The sequence below is a fragment of the Halyomorpha halys genome, unplaced genomic scaffold, assembly GCF_000696795.3.
Source record: "Halyomorpha halys isolate HHAL.00 unplaced genomic scaffold, Hhal_1.1 Scaffold303.1, whole genome shotgun sequence".
Taxonomy (NCBI): Eukaryota; Metazoa; Arthropoda; class Insecta; order Hemiptera; family Pentatomidae; genus Halyomorpha; species Halyomorpha halys.
In genome coordinates, this window is record NW_027115075.1 from 1254377 (window position 1) to 1266924 (window position 12548).

The window sequence follows — 12548 nt, forward strand, 5'->3', positions numbered from 1 at the left end:
TTTTTCTATACTTACTGTGGTTGTTATCTTGTTTTGTTTTTAGCCCTGAAGAAGGCTAGAAACTCTAGCCAAAACGTCGGCACATTTAAAATAAGTTAATCATACTTATTTGTGTTTTTCATTGACCGCACCCCCAACCATCTTCTCCTCATTTATCATCCACAGTCAACTATCTCTCATAATTATTCTAGTGTTGTTCATTTTCAGTGTTTTATTTTATTATTTTAAATATTAATCTATTCCAGGGTTATCTAAAAAACAGAAGATCTTGAGTTTGGATGAAAAACAGGAGCAGACTATAAACAATATAATTCTCCAAAGAAAAGAATTATTAGAGCAAAGAAGGAATTTCTCCAGCACCTTATCGAGAAATATTTTGTAGGTATTCATTGTTAATTATTTTTATTTATGAAAGCTATTAGCAATAATAACTCAACAGTTATTACACTATAAATATAGAAAAATTATGGAAATGATTTTAACAGCGTTTTAACAAGTTTTAAGTCGCTGTTTCTTGAATCTTATATTGTCTAATGAAATGAGATTTATTTAATTCCAGTTTTGATGTTTGCGATGTGAATGCTGATCCCATATTCTATGTCTGTAGGTAGTTGAACATTTTTAACTACTATAATGAAATGTTTTGACTTTTATACTGGAATAGTCAGAGATAGTATTATTATATAGAAGTATCATTGTTTATTTTAGTTTTTTAAATCAATCTTTATTCTGGGACACTTCCTCTAAGAATAACAATTAGGTACAGCTTTTGTCTGGCTACATTGACTTAAGAACATAATTAGATCGATCTATAGCAATATTTTAAATAAAATATAATTTGAACTATAATACTTATTTATGTATGTTTAAGTTTCCTGTTATTCACAAGTTCCCGGAAGTTTAATAGGCTACGAGATGCATATACAGTTGATGTTTGAAAGAGGTTAAGGAGGAAGCTTTACGGTTGAATATGGTTAAGGAATTCCAAAATGAGGTAGCTTAGACAGCAAAAGATTTTTCATAGGAGGCAGTTCTGTAGGTAGGGATCTTGTGTTTAATAGGTGAATGGTTAAACGTAGGGTAAGGAGGTCAATAAAGGTAGGAAGGTTTTTTGGTTATTAGGGTTTGAAATATAAATGTACCAAGGAGGTTTTGTCTCCCGATACTAGGATAGAGCCAGCTTTGCTTGGAATAGCAATATGATGTATGAGAATGTCTAGAAATACCAAAAATTAATCTTATAAAACAGTTTATTAGTCTTTTTAGTCTCTTTTCTTTTTCAATGGATAATCCTCCATACACTAGGCATTCGTAATCAAAATGTGGGAGGATACTAGAAGATGACGAGTACTTCAAGGAAATGAATCATTTTTGGAGCTGTTTAAGGACTGGGATGGTTTTTTGAGTTTGGATGAAAAACTCATTTGCTAAATGTGCCTATTCCATGTTAAATGGTGATCTTTATCAGATAATAAAGGTGACTTCTAGGTTTTTTTTATGGTGTTTTGAAACTGGATAGGTATATTGTTGTATAATAATGAATAGTAAGGAAGGGCTTCAATCCGATGTGAACGACCTTGGTTTTTGCTGGATTATTTGGTTTCTGTATGGTTACAAAATGTATGCTTAAAATGCTGTTTTTAGTTATGCCTGTTATGAAATTCAATCCACTCAGGTCTTGGATATGCCCAGTTACAGTCTTGTATTCCTCCTGGGCCCATTATGGTCATTATGCAATAGTTGTGTTATAATAACCATCAAGGTTATATTATATCCTGTCATTACTACAATCAATTTCAGTTTTAAAACAATATAATTTATTGGTTAATTGGTACATAAATATTTATTTGATGTTTCTAATAAAATTTGGTTTTCTATGAAATTTATTAAAATTTTAAAAGCATGTATTATAATTTTATAATATAATTGTATATAATCTTAATTATAATTAAAAATTGTATGTATTGTAATGTTATTTTAAGTTAATTGTGTAAAGTAAGTTGTGAACAATTACTCCTACTGTAATGGTCTTGTGACCTTGCTCCATGGTCCTTGGAGTGTTATATACTTTAGTTCAGTCAGGTCGGGATGAATGATGTGGGAGAATAATGGAACTCTTTGCATTGTTATTTTTGATCCATTTAGAGCAATACTTATTTTTATTTATTTTATTTTAGCAAGAAGGACTTGAAAGATTGCATTTCAAGGAGTGTACCTGAATGGCCATTCATTGCAGTTACAGGTGCTGAAAGGCATAATCTTTATCTTCGTTATTATGCAAAAGAGGAATTGGAAGATCAGGTACAAGTTTGAGTGTACATCTACCTCTTTGGTTAAATGTTTATTTTTTTATTTATTGAATCATTCCATTCTTTTTACTAGATTAAATCTGTAACTTTAAAATCAAGTAAAACTGGATTGCTCCAAGTACCTTATGCTGTACTTTACAAAGAGGCTGTTGAAGAGGTATGTTGCTAATCTAAAATGATTGTCATGTTATTTTTATTTACTATTTTTTTATTTTAAATTGTTAACTGGCCAATTTGAAGAAGTACTTAATTTTCTTCTTATCTTCCTTTCTTCCTCCGCATTTCCCTCTCTCTTTCAGGGTTCTCTCTTTTCTTCCCTAAGAACCTTTGCATTAGAAAGTCTTTTCCTAAATTAGTTTCCTTTAGTCTTCATTTGTGATTCCTAGTCTTTTCAGTTCTCCCTTCATCTTGTCTGCTGTACTCCTTCCTCATTATTGTAATAGTATTAGATAAAGGAGGTTTAAAATGAAATTATAGTCAAATCCACTTTATAATTGAGGTTATTTACTAGATTATTTTGTATTGTATGAGATTGATCCCATAAAACAAAACAAAAAAAAAACAACAGATTATTACTATTTGTTTGTCATTGAATTTAATTATATTTGTTCTGCAATTCCTTACTGTACTCTGTTTTCCATAGTATTTACTGAGGGAAAGAGGATTAAATAAATAGATATTACATTTTGTAGTTAAAGTTAGTGTTTTTTTTAATGATTGGTCCTTTATATTGTTCAGAGAAGTGTAGAATGTTCATCAGTTAAACAAATGCACTAGATCTCTTACTCATCATTTGGATAAAATCTTCAAAATTTAACATGAGTTAAATTTTAGTGTAATTTAACACAGCTAATGTAAAAAAAAACTTATTTTTTTATGGGATTATTATAGCACATATATGTCTATTGAGATTTCTTTATTTGTGTTAATTAGCCTGTTTAATGTTTTTTATGATCAACGGTAATAGATGAATAAAAAAAGTGAAGCAATTGAAAAACAAATGAACAAGGAGAACATAAACGAACTAAAAAAGGAAGAAAGTGAGCTTTTGGTTGAAAAATACAAACCTAGGACTTATTTAGAACTTCTTAGTGATGAGGTAATTTATTTTTTATTCAATTTTATTATTATTATTACTATTATTTTTTTTTCTACCAGATCTTTAATAAAATATCTCTTTTTAGTCCACCAATCGAACACTCTTGTGTTGGTTAAAACTTTGGGATAAAGTGGTTTTCAATAGGGAGCCGAAGTTTCTTAATAAGAAAATAAAAACTGATTTCAACAATTCAATTAATAAAAACAATGATAAACTTGAAGAACTTGATGATACTGGCAGGCCTAAGTATAAAATTGCACTACTTTGTGGTCCTCCAGGCTTAGGTAAAACAACGCTCGCCCACACGATTGCTAGACAAGCTGGTAATTTTCTTATATATTTTTTCTAAAGATTAAGATTACAACATTAGTGATGGTGAAATTACTCCTCTGTAATTTACTACTGACAGCAAGTTGTTACAAATTATTTCTGAACTTTTAAAGAAAAATAGATATGGAATGATGTAATAAAGGAAATAACTGTTGATAGTTTTTTCCTTGTTCAGTCACAATTTAATTTGAGTTGTTTTGCAGGCCAGTTATGTTTTGTATTATGTTATGAATGAAATTATATGCCTGGTTCTTGATGTTTTTATTATTTTTTATCTAAGACCATATTTTTATGTTATTTGATATACAATTTATCTGGTTTGTTTTTAGAATTCTTTTTTTTTATATTTAAAAATAATTTAAAAAAAAAAAAGAATAAATTTATTGTTGATTGTAAATTTAGTACGAGGTGAAGATGGTTGGGGTGCAGTCAGTAATGTTAAAATCAAATAAGTGAAACTTATTTTATTTGTGATTTCAGTCTGAATATCAGGCTTTCATTATGGTTGAAAACAAAAGACGATATAACAACCATAGTGCTATGTATTTGCAGCCCCTTAAAGGGTACGCCAAAAAGGGACTTGCATCTGTTAGAGTGGCAACATGATAAAGGGACAATAAAGTACCAAGTTACCAGGTAGCAAACATTATAGGTGGCAACTCTAATCATAAGCAGTCATAATATCTGGTCACTTTTTAGGACAGCCAAGTCAGGTAGGCTTGTCCTTCTTAAACTTAGGCTTTTAATGCTGGTCCTCAAGGCAACGGAGATCAAGGGCAAGCCATTGGAAAAGATATTCAGTGATTTGTTATATAAAATTACATCTAGCATACCATACAAGGGGCTCTGTGGTATCTAGTTCTTGCCCTAAATATATAGCAATACATTTCTAAGAATCATAGGTCGGTTTCCATCAGGAACTGATAGAGATATATAATATAATAGAAATAGAAATACATAAATAAAATGCAGTTTGTGGAACCCCTATCAGCCTAAGAAACGCTGTCATCATCACAACATAACAATAATATATAGAAAAACAAACTAAGAAACAGTATAACAAGAAATTAAGTAACAATAATACATAACAAATATTGTAAATATTAGAAACAAAATTTTAATCAGGCGGTGCCCATGTAAATAATGAAATGTGTGAAAGATACATGATACAAGGATAAGAAATATTGAAAATATTTGAAAAAGAAATAAAAATCAGTGTTCTGTTTAAATAACAAAGATTGAAATTAACATAATGAAATGTGCAAAATAATATACATTATAAAATGGACTAAAGATTAATAGCAATACATATAAGCAAAAGTAAATACAATCTGTATCAATTATTATTTTTATTAATACAAGTAATATTAATTACTTACCTGTATTAATATGTATTTTTGCCCATTGTATCGTGTATCTGGTTTTCTTTCACACATTTCATTATTTACATGAGCGCTGTATGATTTTTACTTTTTTTTTCTAATATTTTTATATTTGATATGTATAATTCTTACCTTTGTAGTATTATATTTTATCTTCTTTTAATATCATCTGCTATTTGCTTAATTTCTTGTTGTACTGTTTCTTTGATTGTTTATTATATATATAATTTTTTTCCCTATGAATTATGGTTATCTAGCTCTTAATTTTCAGCCCTGGTGAAGGTTTGAAATTTAAGCTGAAATGTCAGCACAGCTAGAATAAGTTTTACTTATTTGTGTTTATTATTACTGCTCGCACCTCCTCCCCATCCTCTTCCTCCCTGATCATCTCCTCATTTTAGGTTTTTTTTTACATAGCATAAAATTTCTGTTTGCTTATAGTTTGCCATTAGACTATATGTAATTTGTATGTACTTATGGACAAAAACTAAAGCTTATCGTAAATAATTAGTTATAGAAATTTTTAAAATTAATTATTTTTTAATTTAATTTGTTGAGTATAAACTTATATCACTTTTTAAGAAAGATTTCTGGTTTCAGCAGATTGAGAATGTCCATACAGCCCAATGTAGAATATAATTCTTTATTATCATTTTATAATTAAAAAATGAAGAATTACTGATTTAATTATCATTTGAGAGTTATATTTAAATCAGTTCAAATTTTTTATTCAGGTTATAATGTCGTAGAAGTAAATGCTAGCGATGACAGGAGTGCAGAGGCATTTAGAACACAATTAGAAGCTGCTACACAGATGCGTTCAGTAATGTCTGCAGACCCTCGGCCAAACTGCCTTGTATTAGATGAAATTGATGGTGCTCCACAGGTTGAGGAAAAATTATATTGCATATTAAATTATCTAACACAATTGTATATATTTATTTATAAATTATAAAAACAATACAACTCATTACCAACATTTAGTTTTAAAGCAGTAGCGTAGTCGAAAATGTGAAAAAGTTATTTTTAGGATTTAGGGTCGCTCTATTTTTTTTTGGTTTCATTAATATATAAAAGCCACAAGTGGTGACCAAGATTGTATGGTGTTTATATACAATTAAGGTGGTTTTAATTAATTTATGACTTTGTATGGTTTCAAGACATAGAGGGATAGAATGTATCTCATTCTTTCTTGATATTTCTAAATGCCTCAATACATTATTTATTATGGCTCTCATGCAGTCTAGAAGAACCTAATTTGGGAAGAGAGAAGAAGATTGGTGTTGGATGATAATACATGAAAGCAGCTAATATGAGTAGGACCATGCAGTAAAGAGTAACAGATTATGACAGATGATGATCATTCAGACTTGATCTAAATCCTGTTGAACTTCTGTTGTATGAATCATCAATTATATGTATCAAGAGGCAACCGACTCTACCACAATTCCTTTAATAATCATTTTCGTATTCTTTCTAGTGAATTTTAATTATATTCCTAATGAAAGGATATTATAAGTTGAGTATAGTTTTAGACAAGTAGAAGTATTACTTTGTACTTTATTATAGAAAAGAAGCCAGAAGCCTATTACTGAAGATCCTTGATATTTAACAGTAGACAGAACTTCTAAAATATGAAAACAAATTTTGGTTTAAGAAAAAATAGAGTAACATTGTGTAAATTTATCTTAATGATTTAATTTCTGTTTTACTTCTCTAAAATGTGAAATATAGTCAACATTAGTTGTGGAAAAACTTATATTGTAATATATAGTATAGTGTTAATTAGGTTAGATTTGACACATTAGATAATTAATTAGGAACTTTTATTGAAATATAGACTATTTCCTATTCTATAATGAATGCTACATTGTTATGAATTACACTTTTTTTTTTATTTTCAAAGCAAAAAATCTGGTTATTGTGAATTTTATCTTGTCATATTTTTTGGTATTATATTTAAAGTATAAATCCTATTAATATTATTAATTATGCAATATTAATTAAAGATTAGTTATTTGTTCCATTTAAATTTAATAAATGGAAGAGGATAAACAAATAATAAAAATACAAACTGTTTGCTGGAATTTTAAATAGATTTAACCTGGTTAAGTGACCTTAGAAAAACACCTTAAAACGAGTAGCACTCAAATATAAACCAATATAAATGATTTTTTTAAGCTATAGGTTTTATATTGTTTAAAAAATAAAAGTATATACATACATATAAAACATGAAATATGTTCGTTTATTAACATTTTCCGCTCATGGAAAATGGTACATTTAGCAAGACCCTCTATCCTAAATAAGACTACCTATGTTTTTAAACCTTTCTATTTGGAAAACTGGATTGTTGAAAAGCCTCTTTATCTAAAAAAAAAATCTTAGGTCCCTTGAGATTCCAGGTATACAGGTTACTTTGTATTTTATCTGTATTGTCAATAGAATATGGATATAAATACTTTTATTCCTAGGTCATTGATTTCAAAAGACAAACAAAAAATGTTTTTAAGCTTGTTTTAATTTTGTTTTTTCCCCCAGGCTGCTATAGATGTTTTGATAAAGTTTGTCACTGACAAAGGTGAAAAGAAAAAAGGAAAGAAAAAGAGCGGAGGGATTGTAAAAAGACCAGTTATTTGCATTTGTAATGACATTTATGTTCCGGCGTTGAGACCTTTGAGGCAGATAGCGTTTACTCTTCATTTTCCACCTACGGCTACAGCAAGGTTCGCCATTCACAATAACAGTTGAAGTGGTTATTTATATATTATGAGAATAAGTTCTCTTCTCTGTTTCTGTATCATAAATGTAATACTATTGACCCTTATACTTTATTGTAGGCTTGGAGAAAGGCTGATTGAAATATGTAAAAAAGAATTTATTAAAAGTGATCTAGGTACCATGATGGCTCTTAGTGAAAAAACGAACAATGATATTCGTTCATGCCTTGCACTTCTTGCCATGATGAAGGCAAAAGGAGATCGTGTCACACTGAGTCAAGTCAGTAATGCAAAATTAGGTGCTAAAGATCGCCAACAAGGTCTCTTTTCAGTGTGGCAGACTATTTTCCACATTCCTACAAAAAAGTAATTTCTTAACATACAATTATTTTGTATATATATATTAATACATTTACATATTTAAGTAATTAAATCTTCACTTTTACTGTGTTTTAGGAGAGCACATACTGTTCATTCAAAGAGTTCCGATTCCGGTGAAAAATGTAGTGAATCGTCCATGAAAAACAGGTTTGTCTTCAATACATAAAACAAGCGAATGTTTATTTATGGACTGTATACTTTTTTGTTAGTGGATAGTCTTATCAGTTTTATTAAATAGTTAAATTGGTTTTATTTTCAACTTATAATTTTATGTTCTTAATTTTATCGGCAGCTTTCTTTTTTTTTTTTTTTTAAATTGGGTTATACTAATTTTTAATACTGACAAGTCTTTGATTGAAATATAAACTTTATTGGACAGCTTTATATCTCTATAGTTAGAGTTAGGTAAAAATTAGCTGGTTGCTAAAACTATACATAAACTTTAGTTATAGGTGGTTTAGTACATATCAAAGCCTCCGGGCCATGACATCCACCCTCTTAGCTCAGGAAGTAGAAATAAATTATCTATTACTTTCTTGATATAACATACAAAATATTTCTGCTCTATCGTTCATAGTTTTTGTTAATTTAATTTTTTTTTTATGTTTTTGGTTTTTATTCTGTTACTGTAGCCATGAGCTGCAGTATCATGTACTACCATACCATGCATACCAACCCTGTGGCTTTGTAGATCCCTCTGAGGTCTACCTAGCCTCATAAAGTGGGTATCCTTAACTACGGAAAAATTTAGCAATTGAGCAAGACCATGAACAAATCACCTCCTTGTACAACAGTTGTTTAAGAAAACATACTTTCTTATAATGTACTGAATCCCTGACACTTGATGGGTTGTAGCAGTACAGATTTTCATCCTTTTGGTTTGATGCTACATGAGGTATCCGAAAGCATGTCTTTAACATGCACTTACAAGTTTAAAAATATTTTTAATGAGATGTAGATAGTTGACCGTAGATTAATGCTTGAAGAAGTTTATCGGGGGGTGCGGTCAGCAAAGAACAACATAAATAAACAAAACAATATTTATTTATTTTATGCCGACGTTTCGACCTGAGTTTCAGGTCTTCATCAGGGATAGTGGCGTGTAAAGGGGACGGGAAGCAACTGTAGTTGCTGAGTTGCTTCCCGTCCCCTTTACACGCCACTATCCCTGATGAAGACCTGAAACTCAGGTCGAAACGTCGGCATAAAATAAATAAATATTGTTTTGTTTATTTATGTTGTTCTTTGCTGACCGCACCCCCCGATAAACTTCTTCAAGTAAAAATATTTTTCTTGAATACTATTCAAGATATCATAATGCAATGAAATTCAACTGGAAGTTCGTATGTTGAACCTAAAATATGTCAAAAATACTCTTATTAGCCTTTCTCAATCCTTCAAAAGACATAAAAAGTATACTTTTTTTTTAGAAATTTAAAAAAATTATTTTGCATTATTAAAACCACGATATATAGAGTCTTTTAATTCAGTATACTAGCTTCAGAGTTGACTAATTTATATGTATAATTGCAACTGAAAGGTGAGCTTTTTCACCTTAATTTACCTGAGCATATCACAAGAAATAAAAGATTTTGAATTTCTATATGTTTATTTAAGAAAAAATAAAAATAGGAGGTTCTAATCGAACACAAAATTTGATGATTAACAACCTTTATTCTATTAGTTTTAATTATTTATAATTAATTATATTAACTAGTTTCAATTTTAATAAATTAGTCCAGAAATTCTAATTTTTTATTTCTCAGAAAATTTGAATTCAAGGCTTTTAAAGGATTCTAAAAGTGAATATGACTTCCTTTTTCATAAGAAAAAATTGTTTGACCTACTTTGCTCAACTGTCTTTTGGTTTTTGTAATTTTTAATGCATTTGAAGTAATTTAATAAGATTATCAATAATTTTTTTTCTAAAATAGGAGATATAAAATGAAATTTTTAAGGATTTTTCAAAATGTTCTATTTCTTGTAATATGCTCAGTAGTAGGTAAAGCAAAGTGAAAAAGCTTAATTTTCTGTTTCAATTGTAAATCTCAATTTAATTGATTCCGAAGCTAGTACACTGAATTAAAAACTCATTAATGAAGTTCAATGTAATTAATTTAACAGTTAATGATATTTTGAAAGAATTCCCCAAATCAGAAAAAAATATACAGGTGTCCTACAAAGTGATAGTGGAAATGAAATGTCTCTCTAGAAGGATGTGTGGATTTTTTGAAGTATCTATTTAAATTATATTGTTTACTTTTATGGACTAACGTGGTATCATTAATACATTAAGCAATGTATGATATTTTATTAGTAGAGATCAGATTTTTGTGTAGTAAAAAATCCAAAATGTTTAAAATTGTGCAATTAAAACTCAAAATGTGTATAAAACACCCAATTCCTACAATAATAAACTTTATCATTTAATTTATAATATCAATACATGGGAAGTTTATGAAATCTTGTTTGATCGTAATTAAATACTCTCTACATTAATGTAAACATTCATAAAAAACTAAACTATTTCATCAGGATAGCCTAAAATTTTGTACATAACTGAATAGCCATGGAGAAGCTAATTGTATTAAGTGATTTTATATTCCTATTAAGAAGACTGAAATTCAGCTTTCCAACTTCTTAAAACTACCTGAATTTTAAGTTTTAAGAAAAAATTTTGAAAGGATTATTTAAAAATATTCTTCCAAGCAGAATTCCCTTTTTTTAATTTCCCCCAAAATTTCATATAACTTTTCAATTTTTTATTTATATACAAATATACCATTAACTGAAAAACTAATAAGTAATAAATTGAAGCAGAAACAATTTAAAAAGTTTGATTAAAAATGAAAATAAGTATGATCATATTAATCATATAAATCGATTGTTATTTAAAATAGGACATTTAGGCCTTATAATATTATTAAAAAAATGATATAATGTTTATACTGTTTGAAGGTTTTATTTTCAATCGGCTAATGGAAACAGATATTTTCTATGAAGTATTTAAAACATTGATTTGAAAACAATTTAATTTTTTGATTAATTCAAAATTCGTACATTTCCTGAAATGTTCCAGATAAAAGGTTGGAAGAATAATTAAATTGTGAAATAAGACAAACTTAATAAATAAACAGAAATCAAATAATAACCTCTCTATCAGACCAATATTAGTGAAAATACAGCATGGAATTTTTGTATTGATCTTAGCAGCTAAAGTGGTAAGGAAAGTTGTATGAGTGGATACACCAGATATTATTTATTTATCCATCAGCTTGTTTCTTTGGGGAGCTTTGTGGCTCAGTGGGTAAGGTACTGTGTTACTAACTCCAAGGACCCGACCTTGGTTCGAATCCAGCTGTGGCAGATAATTATTTATTCTGTTACTGTAGCTATGAGTCCTGTGGGTTCAGGAGTCCTCGGGGGTACAACTAGCCTCATGCAGTGGGTTCCCTTAATTGGGGTAAAATCTGGGGGTTGAGTGTGATCATGAACAAATCAGTTTGTACACTAGTTGTTCAAGAAACAGTACTTCGTTACAAAGTACTGAACCCCTGACTTTTAATTTCTTTAAGAGTATTAAAAAATAAAACAAAAAAATTGAGCATTTATCACCTCTGAGTCTCTAGGTATTGTAGTGTTTGTATAACAAAATAACTGTTTTTTAAGTATCTAAACAATAAAAAATAATAATAATAAAAAAAAACGCTTGTTCCTATTTTTACTTTTATTTTTTGAGGGATTGAGATAGGTTAGTGAGTATTTTTGCTGATTCTAAGTATAACCCACAAACTACATGCAAAAGTTTATAATGATGCCTAGATTATTTTATAAAAAAAATATTTTTGAAGTTGTGAGTGAATGTTAAGGCATGCTTCCGAGGTGTTGGATATCACCAAATAAAAAATTAGTTTAGCAAATCTATGTGGGATTTGTAATTAATATGGGCAAGAAAAAAAATAGGCATTGCCAGGTTAATAATAGAATTATTCATGCCAAGTTTCATGAATACTTTTTTAAAATCTAAAATATTAACATTCATATGTTTTTTTTTAATGTGTTTCAGGTTTCTAAATGTGTTACGTATAGTGCAAAGTTATGGAGATTATGATCGATTAGCTGCAGGAGTATTTGAGAATTACCTCACCGTCAAGCCTCATGAAGGTTCAATAAAGCCTGTAAGTTTTTGCCCAATTTTCATTTTTACTTTATTATTTATCAACTACTCAACTACTTTATCATTTTTTTATTAATGATTAATCATGTCCACTGACTCCATTCAGTAATATTATAGTGTGCTTACACATAGTTTTTGGAATGTCGTTCT

The 12548-nt window shown here is 28.8% G+C and overlaps 1 protein-coding gene across 6 annotated transcripts in view; it reads left to right on the forward strand.

Annotated features, from left to right (window-relative positions):
- Positions 1-12548, forward strand: part of cutlet (chromosome transmission fidelity protein 18 homolog) — an 86770-nt gene that overhangs the window by 4824 nt on the left and 69398 nt on the right. For all 6 annotated transcript variants that reach the window (XM_014421097.3, XM_067052168.1, XM_014421096.3 and 3 more), the window contains 10 exons: positions 246-378; positions 2178-2301; positions 2383-2466; positions 3277-3408; positions 3494-3731; positions 5855-6006; positions 7662-7846; positions 7961-8206; positions 8297-8368; positions 12288-12399. In XM_014421097.3, coding sequence (XP_014276583.1) covers positions 246-378; positions 2178-2301; positions 2383-2466; positions 3277-3408; positions 3494-3731; positions 5855-6006; positions 7662-7846; positions 7961-8206; positions 8297-8368; positions 12288-12399 — 1478 coding nt within the window. The remainder of the gene's footprint in view (positions 1-245; positions 379-2177; positions 2302-2382; positions 2467-3276; positions 3409-3493; positions 3732-5854; positions 6007-7661; positions 7847-7960; positions 8207-8296; positions 8369-12287; positions 12400-12548) is intronic.